We start from the raw sequence: 22,696 nt of genomic DNA on the forward strand, positions 1-22,696 counted from the left end.
ATCACATAGATACAGTACCCAGAGCTTATGCCAGGGAAGGGTGGTAGCCCAGAGGGCACTAAAACCGGAGGGACCGCAGTCAGCAAAGTGCCCCCCTGGCATCCTGGGAACATCACGCCACCATCTTCATAAGAGTAAAAGAGTATGCACCTCCCACCTCTCTGAGGCCAGGTGCTGGACAAAGGACTATCTGACAGTAGAAAGAGTAGATGTCCGCACACTGCAGCTCCACGTTGAAGGTCTATTCAAGTCATACAACGTTTCGACCCACCCATGTGATCACATGCCTCATGAACATCCTGCTGGGCCGAAACTAGGGGTGTAAATAAAATCAAAATGTATCAATGCATCGAAGTATCGGCCAGCGATTTAATCGAATCGCATCGTATCGTGGGGCATTCTTAAGTATCGAAAAGAATCGAATCGCTAGCCCCTGTGCAATGCCCAAGCTCCATAACACAATAGCAGTGGAAAAGTAATTGGAAAAAATCGAATCGAATCGAATTGCATCGTATCGTGGGGAACTCTTACGTATCGAAAATAATCGAATCCCTGCTTTAAGAAACCGTATCGTATCGTCATGAAGGCTGTGATTTACACTCCTAGTCGAAACGTTGTATGACTTGAATAAACCTTCAAAGTGGAGCTACAGTGTTTGCGGACATCTACTCTTTCTAACACCACACCACCACCCAGAAGATCCCTTTCCATCATCGCCTAGCCTACATCTTGAAGCCTTGTGCAGTAGCAAAGCCCTGTGTTGGGTGCTGTGCATGAAAATCTGCAAAGCCATGAAAGGTGTAAAATATATTACCAGAATGATGAGAGCAGGCTAATGATGATGTTCAGGAATGTACAAATTTTATTATTAAGAGTGTAATACTGTACAAAATATATGTATATGTATACATTGGTTCCATTACAGGATAATAATCATATGAAGTTATTTCTTAATGTGTGTTACAAATGATTTCTCATTAAAAACGGCATAAAATACGTAACTGAGGTCCATACATTAACTGAATCAACCTCTCCCCCATTCCTTGTTCCGTAGCTCCACTCTCCGGATTTTACCACTGACCGTTTTTGGAAGCTGCTCCACAAATTCAATCTAGAATACCAAAAGAACAAAATGAATGAATGCATGAATGAATGAATGAATGAATGAATGAATGAATGAATGAATGAGTGAAATACAATATTTAGATCAGGTATGGGCAATGTTCATGATAAGGAGGGCAACATTGTTCTATCACCACCAATGGAGGGCCACATGACCACGGATTTGACAGCAACTCACAGAGTGCTACACTAAGTGAGGTTGGATTGCCCTTATTGTTTGGAAAGAATTAAGGATAGACCGATATATATATCGGTATCGAGACGATATTTGCATATTTTAAGTGTATAGTATCGGCCGATACGTGTGTGTGGTTTTAGACGATACGCAATGTTTATTATTTTATGTCATTCAGGGTTTTTTTTTTTAAAGCACCAAGACATTTCATTTTTTCATTACTTGATTGTTAGACATTACTTGATTGTTAGAGTGGGTGTTTAAATGTTACAAGTTCTACCTCAATTTGATAATGTTAAAGGAATGTTTATTTTTAACTTGAGACCTGGAATATTTGACATTTCTTAACTTTTTCTTTCACCCATATCGGCCCTAAATATCGGGTATTGGAAATCGGGTATCGGCCAAGGGTGATGAAAAAAAAAATCAGTATCGCATCGGCCATTAAAAAACCTGTATCGGTCGACTCCTAGAAAAATATTATTGTTCTCCATCAACCAACAGTCTAATTACAACAAATTGATTCACTAGTGATTTAGAAAAAAATCTGGTCATTATTTTTCAAATTATGTTTTATCTACGGCCCGCACTGAGTGAGAAGGCAGGCCAGATGTGGCATCCGGGCCACCAGTTGCCCATCCATGATTTAGATCAATGGGAAAAAGACAGAATTCACGAGGACAACATTGGGCATACTTCCCCCATGCCTGTGTCTTTATGTATTTATAGTGGTAGGTGGCTAGCTTGGTATGACCCATCCAAAATACTTTTAATTCGTATTCATGGTCTGGAGGTTCTTTGACCTGACGCGATTAGAAGGGCGGGAGGATTGCAGTTCTGTTTTGAAACGATTGCACAGCTCTCACTCAATCGTTCGCTTATTGGCCGGCGGCCTGGTAGCCGACTAAACCTTCCCCAGAAAAGAACCTCCAGACCATGGATACGAATGAAGAGTAGTATTATGGGTGGGTCAGCAGACTAGTAGGTGGCTGCCTGGATCTCAGGCCCTCTTACCTTGCGGGGATACTTATAGGGAGCTGTGACCTTCTTCACGTGGGCCTGCAGCTCGGCTCTCAGGTCCTCGTGGCTCCTGGTTTTATAGTCGGAGGTAAGCACCACAAACGCTTTCACCACCTGACGCAGAGGGGAAGCAGAGCATCAGGTAAACAACAGCATTCAGGAGTATATTCTTATCTGGGAGCAGGCCAGACAAATAACCAGAAAAAAGAGAAAAGTCCACTTCAATCAGGATTTTTTTTGCTCCCACTTATTTTTTTTTAAAGATGTCCTCTCACAGTTGTTTCATTAATATTGCTGTATTCCCTGTTATTGAATGTGTTACACGTTGGTCCTGTTTTAAAAAACGTTCTGGTTGCTTTGTTTCAAGACGTTTTTGCAAGCTAGCAAGGTGGCTTGTGGAGAAACGACAGAGTCTTCCGTGTTTGTCTTGTATATTGGTCTCTGATTGGCTCCCTCCTCCTGCTCTGCAGAGAGATCGTCTATGGTTAGAGTTGCCACTTCCCCGGGTGTTACTGCACTATAGGGGCGCCAACGGAGGCGTGCAGGCTCCATTCAGGGCTGTGCTCTTTCGACAGCGAACTGCAGGCATGGAGCCACCAGAGTGGGCAGGCTGTATGTATGAGGCATTGTGCTCTGTGTGTATCTGAGAGTAGCAACCAGCTGATAGCTAAGCTAAGCTAGGTTTCGGGCCACCAGGCGTTGCTTGTGTTGAAAACAAGCAGAACAAAATTACTCAACATGTTTTTCGAAAAATGGGTCGACATAAACCTTTGTGGGCAGCGCCTTCTTTCGATGTGACGCAACACAGAAAGGCTTTCGTGATTCGCTCGTTTCTCTGCATTATTTATGTAAATTGGGAAGCACCAGGAAATACAGCCAGGTGAGGTGACGCACCGCTATGAAAGCCTTGCACGTGAGTTTAACTTCGGGTGACAGCAAACTGCAGGCATGGAGCCGCCAGAGTGGGCAGGCTGTATGTATGAGGCTTTGTGCTCTGTGTGTATCTGAGAGTAGCAACCAGCTGATAGCTAAGCTAAGCTAGGTTTCGGGCCACCAGGCGTTGCTTGTTTTGAAAACAAGCAGAACAAAATTACTCAACATGTTTTTAGAAAAATGGGTCGACATAAACCTTTGTGGGCAGCGCCTTCTTTCGATGTGACGCAACACAGAAAGGCTTTCGTGATTCGCTCGTTTCTCTGCATTATTTATGTAAATTGGGAAGCACCAGGAAATACAGCCAGGCGAGGTGACGCACCGCTATGAAAGCCTTGCACGTGAGTTTAACTTCGGGTGACCGTCCGATTTTCAAAAGGAGTGAGTAAAACTGTGTTTTATCGGAAGTTGGCCTTTAATGTTTTTTTGTGACTTCAGACGTTCAGACCTTCAGATGTTTTATACAACAGCATGCAGGCACTGTAGGGGCTTACATGAGGCAGTGATAGGCGCGCTCAACTTCTAACATTAAAAAAATAAATAAATAATTGGGTGCGCATAAAAGGAACTGTCAACTTAAAGTGAAGAAAACTGCACTCGCAAGCTCAATATCATTGCTATTTATTCAACCAACATGTCCACACTGCAAACCTTTTAATAAATAATAATGTGACTGAGCTTGTGAGTGTGGTTTTCTCCACCTTATGGTCTTAGATGGAGCCAGTCAGTATGCCTCCTCCAGAAAGAACCATCACTAGATTTGAGGATATGCTCTGTCACATGCCAACCAGCCTGGTGCTTTGGTGTATTGGTCAGTGCTAAGGGTGTAACAGTACAGAAAACGGAGGTTATGTATATAACCATGGTTCTATGAGTTCCGGATGACCGCCAGGTGGTGCTTTCAGCACTGAATGATCCATCACATGCTCATGCAGGTCATGGGCTTGGTGGTCCTTTGCAGAGACGTTGTGACCAATGTGGCCTCCCTGACTGGCTGGAGTGCGGTATGTCAGTGTGGGACTGCCTTTGGCTTGGAGAGCCCTTGACTACGGAGTCGGCACATGGACGACCTGGGAACTACTGACAGTCCTGATGACCCTCAGGCAGATCCTGCCCTGGCCTGCGGAGTGGCATGTTTTGATGGGGATGGAGTGCGTCCCTTGTGCTCCGTGCACATCATGAAGGAGGACGTCGCCTCCGGACCTCCCTGGGACTGAGGCAGCGGCTGCCTTCATAGGCCTACCCGCTTCTGCGTGCCAGAGTGCAACATGCTTACCATACGTTAAGACCTTGGTTGCTGACATTTTCTACGGAGGTCCGCTACTTTGCGGAGACTGGACACTGCACTCTGAGGTGTTGAAGGCCATATGGTTGCCCTTCCGCCTTCCTGACGGTCACTCACTACACCCGGTGGTTCTCACTGGAGAGCCTGCTCCAGTGCTATGCCCCTCCCACTCATACTGCACACCCTGGAGAGGATCCGGGGGGATCCGGGCTCCCTTCGTGGTACCCAGGTGGCCCGGGACGGCTTGTTTTATATTGCTGTATGAAGTACTGAGCGAGTGGCCCTGGTGCCTACCCCAGCGACTGAACCTCCTCTCACCACTGGTCGGTCGGCTCTGGCATCCGTACCCGGTGTGCCTACGTCTGTGGGGAGGGCTTCTCTGGAACGTCGTGAACCAATGCTAGCGCTGTGTGACCCCACGATTACGCGTCAGCTCACACTCTCACGCGCCTCCCTGTGCGATGACTGCTGGGACCTGTTTCGTTGGAGCAACGACTGAGGCTGATGCCTGTGGCTTTCCCTATACCTTAAGGAAGAAAAACTGCGTGGTACCACGCACTGATGAAGGCTTGATGGCCGAGGCACGTTTGCTTTTTGGACATGGTGGTAATATAGATGGGTGGTGAGACGCGGTTTGTGGGTGCGGAATTTTCTTCCTTAAGTTGATACATTTTATCGCGCACCCAAAGACTTTCTTTTTCCAAGAAGTTGAGCGCGTCCTTTGCCAAAACTTTCCCTATACCTGCCACCCCTACTCTTCTCCTATCCCTCCTTGTTGGAGGCCTAGTGCATTCCGGCATGGGGGTGGACGCTGCTGCCTTTATGTGCTATGCTTGCCGGGGTTGATGGCATGACTCTGGAGTCGCATGCGTTGGTCAGGCGCTTCCTGAAGGGCACTCGGTGGCAGAGATCCCTGCGAGGACACCTGACACCACCACCTCCTGGTGCTGGAGGCATTACTTATGGCACCTTTTGTACCTCTCGAGGGGACTGGGCCCTGGTGGCTCTCGGGAGGCAGCCCGTCTCCTAGTCTTGTCGTCGGCTAGGGGTCATGGGGGTGCTGCACGCCCTCTCGGTCGGCCGTGTATGACGACTGTGGGGCTCTAAGACGCCTGGATTGCCCTGTTGGCATCTCCTCACCCTACCAAGGATTCGGGTCAGACATTGTCCAACCAACGGCTGTCCGGATGGATGTTGATCACTATGTCAGGTGCTTACACGTGCTTCCACTTGCAGCGACTGTGCGGTATCTCGATACATTCGAGGTCACTCTACAAGGTGTCTGGATGGACCTTGGGCGGCCCTGGGAGGAATCCCGCTCTCTGACATTTGTACCGCTGCATCAGGGGCATTGACGCGTACGCAACTTGCCCGGATTTCCTGTGTCGTCATGGTGGCGCACAGCTCGTGGACCACAGCGACACGACGGCTCTACGTGGCCATTGGACTGGATGTTTGGTCTTCCTCGTGACCATGTTGGTACTAGTCATCCAATGTTGAAAGCACCGCCTGGCGGTCAGAAGGAACGAAATAGAACGGAGGTTATGTATATAACCATGGTTCTATGAGTTCCGGATGACCGCCAGGCCTTGGCTGTCACTCGGAATACTGATTAGAAGATTGCCAAGCAGGGACTTCCGGGGCGCGCATGCCTTAAGTTCCGGAGTATGGCGGTATGCATATGCGCGTCACCCGGGTCACAGATTACTTTTTTGTTATTAACTCTCGACCTGCATGAGCATGTGATGGATCATTCAGTGCTGAAAGCACCGCCTGGCGGTCAGAAGGAACGAAATAGAAATCTCTGTTCGGTACATTTTCGGTACAGTATATGGGAACAAAATAGAAAACCATTTTCTTCCTCAGCACGTTGTTTATTTCACCAAATTATTGTCAAAATACAAACGAAAAAAAAAGGAAATACATTCAACCTGTTACTTTAGGTCGGAGATTTCAATGTAAGAAATAGCACTTTTTGTCAAGGTTTCACAAAGAACAAGCCTATACACCCGTTTTTTCTTGCATTCTCTCTCAGGGTTCTGCATGAGCCTCTGCATGTAGTGGCAGCATAATGTAAAAACATGAACAGAGTAGCCTTTTACTCAACCTTTCAGTACAGCACTGTTCGATTCGGTACAGGTCTTTTCAGTACGGTACGTCGGTTTGGTATCGTTACAGGCCTAGTCAGCGCCCCAGTTTTTTTTTAACCCCGGGAGTCCGGTTTCGAGTCTCGGCGGGGCATGTCTGCTCACTTTCGCTACACAAACATATTTGTTGCTTGATGAATATCACACTGCTGCAAACTTACAAAAGTGTTCAGGGTGTGACAATGCACCCTGTGAGTGCATCATCACGGCGTCTAAATTGACAGACGCCATTGAAACCATCAGACTCTCTCACCGTTTAACCGTTTTCCTTGCCTACGTTACATACTTTGGTCATGGACTTTGGTGTAACATCACTTGTTTCATGAATGCTGTTTACTGTCTAGCCTAGCAGTTTTACATGGGTGCACACATGTTTAGTTTGCTAGCTTTACAGGTCACATGCTTGCTTAATTGTAAAGTGTTGCCCGGGTAAATGGGATCAACTTCAGTAGTTTTGAGTGTCTAGAGCAGGGGTCCCCAAACTAAGGCCCGGGGGCCGGATGCGGCCCGCCATGCCCCTTTGACTGGCCCGCCACCTCTCTGCTCCTCACCATTTGAACTGGCCCAAAGAAGCAATCCTATCTTGTCTTGATAGTTTCTCATCTCACTGTAATATAAACAGGCCTACCATTTATATTGTATCACTCATAAACTGTAAATCACCAAATTTTTCTAACCTTTCCTTGCTAGTTTTACATGGTTATTAGAAATTAAAAGGAATGTGGTATTTCAAATAGAAAAACTTGTGAAGTACTCACTTCTTTTGCAAATCACTTGTAATGATGAACAATTTTGTGCTAGAAATTATGGCTATAACAGGCATTGGCCTAGGATTAAAGCCCACATGATTGATCCGGCCCCTGATCACAGTCAGGAACGATAATGTGGCCCCCAGAGAAAAAAGTTTGGGGACCCCTGGTCTAGAGAGACACCATCAAATGTTTGCTAGGTAGCTTGAAACCGCATGTTTCTTACCAGTGGCACAGCATGTTTCAACTGAGAATGTGATTTAGTGGGGTGGGTGTGTCCTTGTGCCCAAATGAAATGTAATTATGTGTTTTTAAAATTCAAACTGTGATTATGTTTGCATGTTGAGATGCACTGATCATGTAAAGAAGGCCTGATGTAATGATTATGTTTATGGTACCATTTTATTGTTTCCTACTAGCTTGACTGTGTAGTACACCCCTGCATTTTGTACCGAGTGGAATGGTCCACTCATTACGGTAGACAGGTGCCCTTTATAATGGGAAGAGTTTCAATTGTCTGGGAAGCTCCATGGAAAGAAGACGTGCGTCTTTGAGCTCCAGAACCTCAGCTGTGTGAGGATATTTGAGTCTGTGACTCTTTGCCATGTAGGCTATTTTTTCTTACTTTGGCTGATGATGGCCTAGTTGTTTTTGTACATTTTGTAAATAGACTTTAGGATCTTCTGTTTTCATTTTCGTTGGGTTTCTTTAATTTAGTCACTTGCTCACTGCTTCTCACCTGTGGACTCTAAAAATAAATGGTAAAAATCCACCTCTTGCCTCTGCCATATCTGTGTGCCATAGCCTTAAGACCCCTCGACACTCTACATTATAACACAGGGCTGCAAAGGAGGTAATGTGTAGCCCCCTAATGCACACTGTTCCACCAGTCGAATGCTGTTATACGCTTAAAAGTACTAACTACCATAGTACTCCATTACTATGACATACAGTGCCCTCCATAATTATTGGCACCCCTGGTTGAGATGTGTTTTTTAGCTTCCAATTATTTTATTTTTTTCCTAAATAATATGGGACCTTAATGGAAAAAAAGAGAAAAATCCAACCTTCAATACAAGTGCATTTATTCAGTGGGGAAAAAATCCCACATAAAGAAATAATTATTTGACATCAAATAATGTGTGTCACAATTATTAGCACCCCTGGTGTTAATATTTTGTACAACCCCCTTTTGCAAACAAAACAGCACCTAATATTCTCCTATAATGTTTCACAAGATGGGAAAAGACAGAAAGAGGGATATTCAGCCTTTCCTCTTTGCAGAATCTCTCTAAATCATCCAGAGACCTGGGTCCTCTCCTCTGTACTCTCCTCTTCAGCTAACCCCACAGGTTCTCAATGGGGTTGAGGTCAGGGGACTGAGATGGCCATGGGAGGAGCTTGATTTTCTGTCTGGTGAACCATTTCTGTGTAGATTTGGCCATATGTTTAGGATCATTGTCTTGCTGAAAGACCCAGTGACGACCCAGCTTCAGCTTTCGGGCAGAGGGCAACAGATTTTGATTTAAAATGTCCTGGTATTTCAAAGCATTCATGATGCCATGCACCCTAACAAGGTTCCCAGGGCCTTTGGAAGCGAAACAGCCCCACAGCATCACTGACCCACCCCCATACTTCACAGTGGGTATGAGGTGCTTTTCAGCATGCGCATCTTTCGTGGTACGCCAGACCCATTTAGAGTGTTTGTTGCCAAAAAGCTCAATCTTGGTCTCATCTGACCAAAGCACACGGTCCCAGTTGAATCCCCAATACCGCTTGGCGAACTCCAGACGCTTGCGTTTATGATTGTGAGTGAGGAAAGGTTTTCTCCGTGCATGCCTCCCAAACAGCTTGTTGGCGTGTAGACAGCGCCTGATGGTTGATTTGGAGACTTTGTGACCCCAGGATGCTACCATTTGTTGTAATTCTGTAACAGTGAGCTTTGGAGATCTTTTGATTTCTCTTACCATCCTCCTCACTGTGCGTGGTGGCAAAATAAACTTGGGTCCTCGTCCAGGCTTGTTTACCACTGTTCCAGTTGTTTTGAACTTCTTAATTATTCCTCTCACAGTGGATATGGGCAGCTGCAGTTGAGTGGCAATCTTCTTGTAGCCTCTGCCTGACCTGTGAAGGTCGACGCACATCTGCCTCACTTGTATGCTGTGTTCCTTTGTCTTTCCCATGTTTAAGAGTGGATAAGAGAAATGGCCTCGGTGTCACGTCATATTTATACCCCAGGGAAACAGGAAGTGATGAATTACTAATTAAATGTTCCTACATACTCTGGTAAACTTTGTAAACTACTGTAGAAATGACAGAAATGCTTCAATTATATTTATTTCCTGGGAATTGTTAAGGGTGCCAATAATTGTGGAACAGGTGATTTAATGAAAAATAATTATTTTTTAGTCAGGGATTTTTTTATTTTCTTACAATTCATTTGAGTTGAAGGCTACATTTTCCTACAATTTTCAGTGTGACAGTATTCTTCTGCAATAAACACTGAATTTATTTTAAGGCTTTTAATACATCTCAACCAGGGGTGCCAATAATTATGGAGGGCACTGTAAGTGCAGATGGGGTCGCCGGCGGGCCTACTCACTATTTCCTGAAAATACTCAACTACATCATAACAACATTTCTATGACATTACTGAGAGCCTTAAGTAACAGATTAAGACATAACCATTGCAATTTTGGTGACAGTAAGGCTACAACAGGCTCTGTGCTAAGGGGTTAAGTAATGTACTACAATTTGGGTCACTGCCATTCTGGTAACAGCAAATTTATAACGCCTTATCTTATCTAATGTCTTAGCGCAGGGGTGGGGAACCTTTTTCATTCGAAGGGCCACTTCAAATTACTCCGAGGGCCGTGAGAGTCCTCTGAGAGCCGTACTAAGAACACAAACCAGGATTTCCCCTTGTGCTTTAGGCCTGTATTGAAGCCAGCCACCTTTAAAACAGACCCCATCATCTGTAGGTCCCCTAAATATAACTTCATTGTATTGCAAATGTAATTTCAAAGATTCCTTGACAAAATATGTCATATTTCTTGTGAAGCTTAACATTAAAATGATCTCGGGGGGCCAGATAAAACGTCCTCAAGGGCAACAAACGGCCCTCCAGACATAGGTTCCCCACCCCTGTCTTAAGGGGTTAAGCACATGTGGATATGAGTGCTGTGCCTCATAATAAAAGCCCCCAGTATATTACCTCTCCTCTGACAGCATCAGGGCTGCTGACCACAGCAGACTCGGCCACGGCGTCATGCTCAATCAGGGCATTCTCCACCTCAAACGGGCCGATGCGGTACCTGCACAGTAGACACATCAATCAATTGGTACACTCTCACACACCACAGACAGACGCACATACATGCATGCACGCATTAACACACACATACACATACAAATGCGCACCCACATACACACATGCACACACACACACACACACACACACACACTGATGTTGTTCATTGGTTTGCGCAATGTGTTTTGGAAAGGTTTTGCATTAAGTTGCATTAAGGGCCTCCGCACATCCAACAGCACAGCAGGGCACTTTCGCTTCCGACACAAATCCGACCCCCGCAGACGATTTCACCACAGCAGAGAATAGATAGTCAATGGGTGGCTCAGACGAAATAGAACTCGTCTCTTATCGCCGGTGTGCGGGGTTGTATTGAAAAACAAACTTTTGCGGAGCAGTGCTCGGCACTTTGTCGGAGCCAGTGCGCGCTTCGCTTTTGCTTTGGTAATAAAAAAATATCTTGATGGTAGTAAAAAAGTAGTAAATTCATTCATTTCAATATTTCTGTATGAACCCTGGTGAAGCATAGAGTACCCAGCAGTGACCATACCCTGCGGACAGAATGACATCATCAGATCTGCCGATGAACCACAAGTATCCATCCTCATCCTGCAACCCCCTGTCCCCTGTCAGGTAGAAGTCGCCACGGAAACACTCTGCAGTCCTCTGAGGGTCGTCCTGGACAGACAACCAGACGGCCAGGCTGATTGGTTACTTATTTAATTTTAATGGGAAGACTTGCTGTGTAGTGGAATTCTGTAAAATGTAAAAGGTCCCATGGCATATGTGTACACAATTTGTTACATAAATACACTACCGGTCAAAAGTTTGGTGTAACCACACTTACCCCCCACCATACAATTTACAATTTTAGCTTTAGAAAATGTAGCTTATTCCATTTAAATTTCAGTACTGGTTTAAAACCAGTTTATTGTGTTATTGTTCTCTGAAATGAATGCATACAACAAATAAGCATTTTTTTATATCGGAAAAAGTAAATGTGGAATGAATTTGCAGACAATGCACAACAATACATTACATTTTGCATTATTCAAAGCTATGCACATAGGAGACCAATATGTGGTGGTGATTGGCTACTTTTTTAAATCTTATTGGGACACTAGCCCATACGTTGGACGATGGGGACACCTAGTGGTCAATTTGTAGACTCAACTCATAGAGGTAGAAAATAACACTAGAGAGGACCCCGCCCCCCTTTTTACGGCAATCTGTATCGGCCATTATCTGTAGGTAGATCAGAGAAATGGAAATTAACGGAGAACGAGGCTCACCTCTGTCAAAAATGGCTTAATCATGTGAAAATGTCCATCAACACACTATACAAGGACAATAGTTGAAGTGTGTTGCTAGCTATGTTCATAAAAGATATTATTTGATTTTTAAATGTATTTTATCGACTCATATGATTTAAGTAGATATCTAGCCTGACATTTCAAATCTGGTCTTTGATTAATGTGTTACTTCATATTCACACAGTTTTAGTCAAAAAATTGACAGGGGTGGGCGTGTTCTCCATTGACTTGCATTGCCTGAAGGTACCTACACTACCTACGGAAGTTGGGAAGCTCCAGCTGCCATTTTCCAGTGCTGTCGCAAATTGCTGTGTCCTCTCTAGTGTTATTTTCTACCTCTATGACTCAACTCCACAATGTAAAGAGCATTCCTTTTTCCTGCAGTACTGTGAGCACATTGTCAGTACCGTGTACTCTGTGAAGAGGGAGAAAGGCCTGTGAGGCTTCACTCTGATTGCCAGGTTGCCCTCCTTTCCCTGGGGTACCACATTCCCATCATCATCTATGATCTGAGAAAAAAATAATGACAAAACAAACAAATAAACAAACAAGGGCGCAATAACTATCTGGAGGTGCAGATGACATATCACACTGCATCATAAGCCACGTTATGTCAACAGCTATTAGATGTCAGGAAATATCAGATTATTAATTGTAACTCTGACCACATAGCATTGCAAGTGCCAGTACTAAATATAAACAAATCTATCAATATGAATGCAATAAACATCAACGAATATTTTTTCCTTCCTATCGTTCCTATCAATGACCTACCTGTACATCATACGCTGGGGATGGTTTGCCAAATGATCCCGGTTTGATCTTCATCCCTTTAAAAGTCCCAGCTATTAACACCTAATGACAGAAAACAGCACAGAGAGATAAAATCACTTCAAAACATTTCCAGATCGTAGTAGTCAGTATTTATTTGGAAATTCTATAGTATATACGTATATATCATAGTCAGTGGCTGGGCCATATATGGGGTACTTAAATTCCTTTGTGAATATACTATGAGCTGGAAAATCATAAATATATTTTGATCCTCAACTTCAGTGTAATTTGTTTAATAGGGGCAAGGGCGGCATGGAAGAACCTCACACCGCTGAGCTCCTTCTTCGGGCCCCGAAATGTCACAAAATGACAATGGATTAAAAAGCTTATCGTGACGGTTGGTGGCAGTGACCTACTGTTTCTGTCTGGCCGTATCCCTCGTAGATGTCCAGGCCCGTGGCCTCTCTCCACTTGCCCATCACCTCCGGGTTAATCGGCTCCCCTGCACACAGGCAATGCTGCAGACTGGGGAAGCTGTACCTGCTCAAGCACATACACACACGCACACATACGCGCACGCACGTATGCACACACACACACAAGCACACACACAGGCACACACACACACACACACGCACACACAACATGTATGTCTCTAACTGTTAGATCAAGTAATACATTTTTATTTTGCTTCAGACATGTTCCCTGACATTTATAAAACAAAGGATATACGCACTCCGCGCTTCTAAATTAACAATCCGGTGCAACCAGAGCAGGACCAAAACATAGGCAAAAAGGGAAATAAATCTGGTGAATTTCCCTTTCCCTTATTTCCCTTTTTGCCTATGTTCCCTGACATATTTGGAAAGTGTAACCCGACGGGTCACCCTCTGATGAAAACAGAAGATACTACAACGTAGAAACTTGTCAGGTGAAGGATACAACTTTTAAATGTCTGAAACAAAAGAAAACCTTAAAAGGGCCACTTCTGCCAATTTTAATATGCTGTTGTATTGCTCACGCTACCCTTGACTTGTCAGTACCCGGTGATTCCACATTTTTCAGCTCAGCCCTTTCCGAGATGTAAGATATTCTAATGGGGGCAGCTTTTGTTTACATTTTAAAAATTCTTAACATAGGCCTACTCCAAATATTTTCCCAAAAGGTAGAGTAGAGAGTAGAGTATCGTTTATTGATCTCAAGGGGAAATTAAGGTGTCAAGTAGCATACATACATAAATAAAGACATAAAGACATTGTCCACAAGACATAACACACATATTTACACATAAAATAATCATATATAGCTCACTGTTGCATACTTTTGCCAAGGCATCTCTCTCTCTCTCTCTCTCACACACACACACACACACACACACACAAACACACACACACACACACACACACACACACACACACACACACACACACACACACACACACACACACACACACACACACACACACACACACACACACACACACCAAAAATATAAAGTGTAAAGTGTCCACAGTGTTCACACGTGCCTTAGCTAATTGGCACATAGAAGCCAAGACAAAGTGGCCATAAAGTGTCCAGGGGTGTCCATAGTCTCTCTGCCTAGTACAATGCCCATTGTATTCCTTGGAAAAAAGAGATGGGGGGGTTAAACACAAGTAGCCCCTGTGTCACTCCACACACACACACAGACACACACACACACACCAAAAATAAAGTGTACATAGTCCAGGAGTATCAGTAGTCCAGGGGGTTACACACGTCGCCAACTGAGTCTCTACACACACACACACACACACACACACACACACACACACACACACACACACACACACACACACACACACACACACAGCTGTGCATTCCATTGAAGGGGAGTCGAGTTTTCCTGGTGAACCAGAAGCTATGTGTTGACGCCCAGGGGGCTGGGCTACACAAACCTTCTGGTACACCTGTGATTCGCTCTCCTCCTCCGTTTACGAAATAAACGGGGCAGCACGACGAATCAGGATCGTAGGGAGGGATTTCAGTGGGTATGACGTTTATCGAACGCAACTCCCTCCCCCAGGGTAGTTCGGCTGTGCCCGCCCCCTCCCTGAATCACAACAGTAATGGCGGCGTGCGAGGAGTTATCATGCGTCGGGATGGAAGCAGTAATTTCAGCGGTGTTATCCAAAATACCTCAAGTTGATTTTCTAAAGGATGTTGTTCTGTTTTGGTTCCCGACCTGGCAGCGCTTACGTGACGACACGTCCTACGTCACAAAGCTTCAACGTGAGTGGTCGAAGTGTCATGTCATTCATATGAGGTTGCTCCAACCGCGTGCAAGCATCTTTTGACTAAACCCCGCCTGCGGAGAGGCGTGAAAGGGCAGTGTACCAGTAGCCTGTTACTTACAGGCTACTGGTTCACCAGGAAATCGAAGGGTAGAGAGTCCAGGTAAATAGAGTGTGCAGGAGTGGGATCTGTTTATGCAGTCCAGTCCCCTATGATGATCTCTCTTTGTGTGTCCTTCTGTGCAATGTTGAATAGCTGAATGGCCCTGGGTACAAAGGACTTCCGCAGCCTGTCTGTCTTGCAGGAGATGGCGCGCAGTCTGTAGCTGAACAGGCTACAGGTATCGCTGTTTGCTAGTTGTCTGCTGATGTTGCATAACCTTTTGGATGTTTTTTAGAATAAATTTGTTTTTTAAATTATTTTCTTTTAAATGTAAACAAACATCTGCCCCCATTACAATGACCAGGATCTCGGGAAAAGGCTGAAGAAAAAAAAAATCTCTGACAAGTCAAGGGTAGTGTGAGCATTACAACTGCATATTGAAATTGGCTGAAGTTATCCTTGAAGACTATATATTCCGTATAGTGGAAAATAACACCAAGCACAGGTGTAGATTTGCAGGTAAGACACACCTGGACAAGTCCTCCTGCACCAGCATGCGGTACGCAGTCGGGGCCGTGCAGAAGGTGGTGATGGGATACCGGGAGAGGGTCTGGAAAGGAAAAAGTAACACTCTCAATCATGGCCGTAGCTACCATTGAGGACACAGAGGTTATGTCCTCAGTATTTTTTTTCCAGAAATGTCAAATTTATCTATGATGAAAATCGATCTATGATCAACAATGATGGATTCAGTCTGTATGCCACCCCCATTCATCCTCAAGACAGTGATTAATGAAAATCAGAGGTGTCAAAAGTAAAAGTATAAGTTAAAAAAAAGAAACACAGTTTCCTTCCCATACAAGTAACTTATCTGAGTAAACAGTAGATCTGTGTACTTGTCTGACGATCAGCTAACTGCGTACTGGTTGGATCAAGTTTGTGGTGGGTCCTTGTTAGGTTTTCAGTGTTTTTTTAGTAACAACACAGTCCATCTATCCCATTAGTTACAATGGTGTAAATGGTGTAACAGCTATGTAATACCATGTGCAAGTGTTGTAATTACACCACAAAAGTACTTTTACTTTTGACACCTCTGATGAAAACGAACCTAAGAGTTTGACTGAAAAGTTTGAAGCATTCTAAATGTACAGTATGTAGTACGGCACGCAGTATTTGACCCCAGTATTTGAAAATGTCTCGTTACGGCCCTGCTCTCAATGTGAGTCACAGGAACAGCTCATGGTGAACCTCTGAAGATTGCAAACCGTGAGTACAATATCATACTGAATTCCATTGTCCATTGATTTTATAAACCGGGATCTTTATTGCATGTCAGTCAGGTCTGTTTTGATGACTGAGAAATAAAGTTGGGAATACCTAAGTAATGAGACACTGTCGAGAGAACGTTCATTTTGCATACTGTACAGTATGTCCAGTAGCGGTCCAAGTGTGCAATTTTAGCTGTTTATTTCCAAAAATTGACGATGCCCATTCACACGTTCTCTTTCTTTAAATGATGTTTAAGGCGGTGGCCTTCAGATCAGAGGGTTGCTGGTTCGAATCCCCCCTTACCTCTCCCTACACCTTCAGCCATAGCTGAAGTGCCCTTCAGCAAGGTACCTATCACTGCTACAGGGACTGTAACCAATACCCAGTAAATATCTGTAAGTCATTTTGGATAAAAGTGGCAGCTACAGTAAGTGTAATGTACTGTAATATCTACAAACAAACAAATATTCCCTTTTCCATTCTTTGCCAACTGTTGATATCCATGTACAATCTCCATACACCCAAAGCTTTACCACACACACAAACACACACACACACACACTCTCCTCACCTGCAGAACTGTGGTGGTATCGAAGCGTGGCATGTGGTGTACAAACACACATGCTCCCTGGATCCAGGGGGCGAAGACACTGCTCCAGGCTGACTTGGCCCAGCCCGTGTCAGACGTGTTCCACATCACGTCCCTATGAGTCAGGTCCAGCCAGTACCTGCGGAGAAACAGAGCCAACGCCATTGTACTCAGTCTAGTGCTACTTAATATGTTTCATGTGCAATAATGTGTATTATTTTTGTGTGCATTTTTGTATTTATGTAAGAAGACACTCTCTTCGGGATTAATAAAAGTACTCTACTCTACCCTACTCTACTCTACTCTATTCAGTGGACTTACAATGTCGGTATTTATTCACTGTGCAATGTTTACAATGTTGAAAATGGGCAGGGTCACTAACTACTGCGTTCTGCGGCAGGCTGTCATCATGCTTTAGTGTATGTATCGCACGCTAGTGCATTCAGCGTGTTGGTGCGACGCATTTTGAAGTTAAAGCGTGCTCCTCAACGCAACGGTAAAGCGCTTTCATGCACTTTTGACACGTGACAAGGTCTGCAAAGTTTTCCCGCCGTGTCTGCGATTTTGTTTTGTCACAGCGCATTTCTGTTACTAAACGCAAATATGCTTTGCTGTGCCCTAATCAAAACCACCCCTAAACCTAACCTGTCAGTAAAGCAATGTTTATGCTGCTTTACTTTTGCCAAGAACAGCGAGATTAGGCAAATTTCTACCTAAATTGTACCTAAACCAAAACCATCTCTAAACCTAACCTGTCACAGGGCGTTGTGGAGTACGCTTTAACTTGGAAATGCTTATTGGACACACGCGATAGTGGGTTCAAATCAGGAGGATTATCTTTCACAGCTGATCTGTTTTGGAAATGCAAAAATATACGTAGGTACATAGAACACAACTTGAGGATTTGTTTTTACCATTAGACCATTTTACCATTTAACAACCATTAGAACGGCAACCAACTACTGTATGGTATATATGGTACCTCTGCTGATGCACAGACAAATATGTCAGCAGCATGCATACTGTTACCAAGAGCGGAGCTTTAAGTGTTTGCTATGGGCATTTACCCCTGGGCCCAGGGCCCTTCCATATTGATGGTGGGGACCCTATTATGACATTGGCAGGCTACATGGGGGTACTTATCAGTGATTTACCCTGGGGCCTTGTGTGCAATTGTTCTGTCACCGACTGTTACCTGCCATTGACAGTGAGTCCAATGCCAAAGCTGCAGTGGTTGTGCTGGGTCATCTTGGGGGAGCCTGTGGTGCCGCTGGTGAAGAATATGGTCATGGGCTCTGTACTGCTGGTGTCGACACAGACATGCTCTCCAGACGCACTCCTTAGGGACGAGACAAAAAACACACACAGATAGTTACTTCATTAAGGTTAAATACAAAAACACAGAGACAGATATGCCTCTTTGCCACTGCCGTTATTCTGGTAGGCCTACAGCTCAACACATCGGCCGCCAGTTTTTGCTTTTCGAATAGGTATGACACAGCTTAATTAATCGTGAAGCAAAAAGTGGCGGGTGAGTCGCACTGTGTCGAGCTGTAGTTCTACCAGAAAACCGGCAGTGGAAAAGAGGCATTACTGTATGTTTATCCTCCTTGTGATGTGATTAATATCAGATTTCAGGCTGTGCAGGTTTGACTTGTAGCCTACTGTGCAGGTTAATAATAGAAAGTTTACATTATCTGCTTCATAGATGATTTAACGACATGTTAGCATTAGTTATCAGTCCAAGATTCAAAAAGTAAAGCGCTCGCCACAAATTTGATTGAACGAGCACTGAATCAGGTGACCACTTCAGGACAGGTAGATGTCACCTGTACTAGAAGGAAAACGTGGCAAAGATTTTTTACATAACCCGGAAGTAACACTTTGAAGTTTTACAAGGAGCACCTTAACAAGTCAGAGAGGTTGAGCCATCCTTCTCTCTTCTGGTCAGACACCAGCAGTTTGGCCTGCAGTGAGGCGCACTCAGACGCCACCGAGTCCAGGAGGGGAGCCAGCGACTCGTCCGTCACCACGCACTTAGCCCCGGAGGACTGCAGGCGGTGCAGGATGTCCCTGGCTGTCAACTGGGCTGTGCCCGGGATAAGAACTGTACCTGGAAACAAGCGACAGTGTAGAGCAGTGGTTCCCAACCTTTCTCTTCAGGGACCCATATTTGTACCATTGTAAGCTTTGGTGACCCAATCGCATGGGAGGGAGTCACATGATACTCTGTTTCCTGTGAAAACTCCTTAGTTATCATTTTATTCCTCAATTTGTCTTCAGTCAAAGATAGAATAAATGTTAAATGTATCACTTACATTTTGTTGCTTCTATGCATATATTAGTTTAAATGCTTTGTCATTTATTTAACATGGGCTATATATGGTATTAAAATTAAACCCCTTAAAATCAAGAGGGCTTTGCGACCCACTGTGGATCTTTGGCGACCCATAGGTTGGGTCCCGAGCCATAGGTTGGGAACCACTGGTGTAGAGTAAGTATGTGACATAAGACGTACTGTAAGAGGTCATTTATACATTTATTTACTTTACCATGGTTTATTTGGTTAATTGCATTCCTTAACGAGGTGCAACGTGAATTCAATACAATCTGATATGAGAAATGAATGAAAACTAAAAATACAACATAAGACGGCCTATTTTTATTGCCACACAACAGATGCCAAGTAGCTGGCGTAGCGAGGTTTGCATGTGAAGAGTCCTATTAATTTAGGTTCACAATACAGTAGTTATAGGAGTTAAGTTGTAAGTGACTTTGCTTATTTATGGAGCTGGAAGATGTTGCGTTTCACCCAAAAGGTTGTTACTACATCGATGCACCCTTACAGACAGTTGTGCTGAAACATTTTAAATTGACCAGCTACATTGTTGGGGTTAGTAAGAACATCAAAAAAAGACTGCTCAAGCATGGAGTCAATCCATGTCATATTTTACTTTACCCTGAATGGCCCACTGTTACCTGGATAAATCAGTAATCCTGTGTAGTTAGACAACTTCCAGGGTGGAAAGAAAACTTTGGTGTCACACTCCAAAGAGAACTTGTCAAATGACTTTTGTGCAGACCTTAGTAAATGTGTAGACATGCATGATTGCAAGCAACGTTTGGCAAAACTAAGTATGCTTGCACTGTGCGGAGGTCAGCTAGCGTGTGGTGTGGAACGTTAGTAAACCTCCCTCCCGAAGCCTCATACAGTATCAGTGATATCACGCTGTGACACCCTTACCCGAACTGATGCTTTGACTAGGAGGCGGCGAGTTTGAGCCCTGAGTGGTGGACTGCGCAGGAAGGAACACCTCAGTCACACTTACCTGTTCTCAGGCATGCAATGTTGACCAGCCACCACTCTGGAATTCTGGGTAGGATGAGGAGCACCCTGTCCCCTCTCTGCAGTCGGCATTCTCCCGTCAGCACATTGGCAAGCCGTCGCGAGTGGAACCCCAGCTCTTCAAAACTCCACCTGATCTCTTTCCCACCATCGTTCACCCACCAGAAAGCAGGCTGCCCCGACTTCTCTCCATGCTAGCATTTCAGATGGACATACACTTTTACATCAAGAAACAATGCTGATAAAATAATATATCATGTCACACATCTATAATATAATATAATATAATATAATATAATATAATATAATATAATATAATATAATATAATAGCTTTCACTTTAGTTATACGCTGAAACATTTCCACACAACATAAGCCTATTAATAGCATTGTGTTATAGAATTCTACACAACATAGGGCGAACTATTCCACCTTCATATAATCAAAACGTAATGTACAGAAACCTCCACACACAGACTGTGGAGATAACATTTATTTTCCAGCTGTTACAAATGTCATTCTTGACCTATGACCTTAGCATAAGGTGTCCCAGGAAGTCGCGTGAAGCCATGCGCGGCTCAAGAAAAGCGAACCACACACCAATATTTAAAAAATCTCCAGTCATTAAAGCGTTCAAAAATGAAGTTCTGTCAAAAGACATGGGAATAATGAGGAACATTGTTGATCATGCTAATCCAACTGACACCAAACATCTTGACCGTGCGTTGTTGCAGGATTTCATCTGCAAGGAATTTAGTTTTTTTGCATGCGCAAAACCCTCGGGGATTTGTTAACGAGCAGTAATTTTGCATGCGAATTTAATGGTTTTCTAACTTCACGTAGCCATACCTTCTCCTTCGTCTCCCACTCATCCAGTACATCTTTCGCAAAGTTGAAATATTCTGGAATGCGAGGGTTATAAAGCGTCCGGAGGGTCTCGTAGGAGTGGAAGTTCTGTGGAAGATAACTTTTTGCTCGAGTTTGGTGCCACTTTAACCGACTTGGAAAGTTTGGTTTGAACTTGTGCGACACAAAAGTTAGGCGAAAACAATGCAACCAACAAGTCATGTTGTGTAATCAAAACGAAAACAAAAGGAATGGATAATGCATGCGCCTGCCAGACGGGTAGCCTTTACAACTAATGCAGGCTAATGATGAATGCAAAACTAAACTCACCGTTTTACTGCATCTGAACTAGTTGCTACTCTAACCGAGGCTAGATTTAAAAGTGTTGCATTGTTACAAACAGCCTACTGCACTGGAATTTGCAGACGTCCGTGGGTGAACCTTGTTTGACCTAGTGGAAGTTTCTTAGCCTGGAAGATTACGCAAGACCTCGCCGTCTGTTTCAGAGATCATGTAATAGACATAAGGGGAGCGTGTCTATGTTCCCACAGCCCATTGAGTCAGTGTTCTTCTGATACACATACAAATGGAATCGCCGTATTAGCAGTAATTATTTTACCAAACGGTTCTCTCCCCTTAGAGAGGAACATGTACAAAACACAGAGCTGCCATGCTGATTCTATGGGAGCGTGTCTAGTATGTTCCCACAGCCCATTGGTCCCACATCACTAAGACATTTAACATTCATTTTTAGTCCCATTGGTCCCACAGCTTATACGTGCTGGCCCATGTCCCAACATTTCAAAGAATTAATTCAAATTTAGTCCCAACAATGTCCCATGGCGAGGAGAAAGGCATGATCTCTTAGTTTACTCGGAAATGTGGGGAAAATGGAGTTGTAGTAGAGCATAGGGCCTATATTTGAATAATTTCTTTAAAATGTGGGAACATGGAGCAGCAAGAATAAGCTGTGGGACCAACGGACTGTGGGACCAATGGGCTGTGGGAACATAGAGCTGACCCCATTACTATTTGGTCTGGGGAGCGTTCCTATGTTCCCACGCCCCATTGGTCCCACAGCCCATTGGTCCCACGTCACTAAGACTTTTTTTCATTTTTGAGGCCCATTGGTCCCACAGCCCATTGGTCCCACAGTCCATTGGTCCCACAGCCCATTGGTCCCACATTGCTTTTTTATTTGAATGTTTAGGCCCATTGGTCCCACAGCCCATTGAAGTGTTTGTGATGTGGGGCCAATGGACTGTGGGACCAAAAAATAAATTGAAAAATCTTAGTGATGTGGGACCAATGGGCTGTGGGACCAACGGGCTGTGGGACCATTGGGCCTAATTTTGAAAAAACGCAAAAGTCTTAGCAATGTGGGACCAATGGGCCGTGGGAACATAGAGCTGACCCCTTTGGTCTGCCTTCCTGCTCTTCAGTTTT

The 22,696-nt window shown here is 44.3% G+C and overlaps 1 protein-coding gene across 1 annotated transcript; it reads right to left on the reverse strand.

Annotated features, from left to right (window-relative positions):
• Positions 1-840: 840 nt before the first annotated feature.
• Positions 841-21,793, reverse strand: acsm3 (acyl-CoA synthetase medium chain family member 3). Its single transcript, XM_063220468.1, has 13 exons — positions 21,254-21,793; positions 20,389-20,599; positions 18,965-19,172; positions 18,255-18,398; positions 17,042-17,198; positions 15,732-15,811; positions 13,242-13,365; positions 12,826-12,906; positions 12,459-12,560; positions 11,289-11,416; positions 10,646-10,745; positions 2,312-2,431; positions 841-1,111 (listed from the first exon to the last, which is right to left on the reverse strand). The coding sequence occupies exons 1-13, from the start codon at positions 21,470-21,472 to the stop codon at positions 1,025-1,027; spliced, it is 1,761 nt and encodes a 586-aa protein (XP_063076538.1). The 5' UTR covers positions 21,473-21,793; the 3' UTR covers positions 841-1,024.
• Positions 21,794-22,696: the final 903 nt, after the last annotated feature.

Source organism: Engraulis encrasicolus, chromosome 16 (assembly GCF_034702125.1).
Source record: "Engraulis encrasicolus isolate BLACKSEA-1 chromosome 16, IST_EnEncr_1.0, whole genome shotgun sequence".
Lineage (NCBI taxonomy): Eukaryota > Metazoa > Chordata > Actinopteri > Clupeiformes > Engraulidae > Engraulis > Engraulis encrasicolus.

Excerpts from the sequence above, each read along its gene's own strand:
- acsm3 (XM_063220468.1), bottom strand. The coding sequence starts at position 21,472 with ATGACTTGTTGGTTGCATTGTTTTCGCCTAACTTTTGTGTCGCACAAG. Across the intron at positions 15,812-17,041 it reads ATACCACCACAGTTCTGCAG|ACCCTCTCCCGGTATCCCAT; the intron begins GTGAGGAGAGTG and ends TTTCCTTTCCAG. Across the intron at positions 13,366-15,731 it reads GTGCAGGAGGACTTGTCCAG|GTACAGCTTCCCCAGTCTGC; the intron begins GTGTGTCTTACC and ends GTGCTTGAGCAG.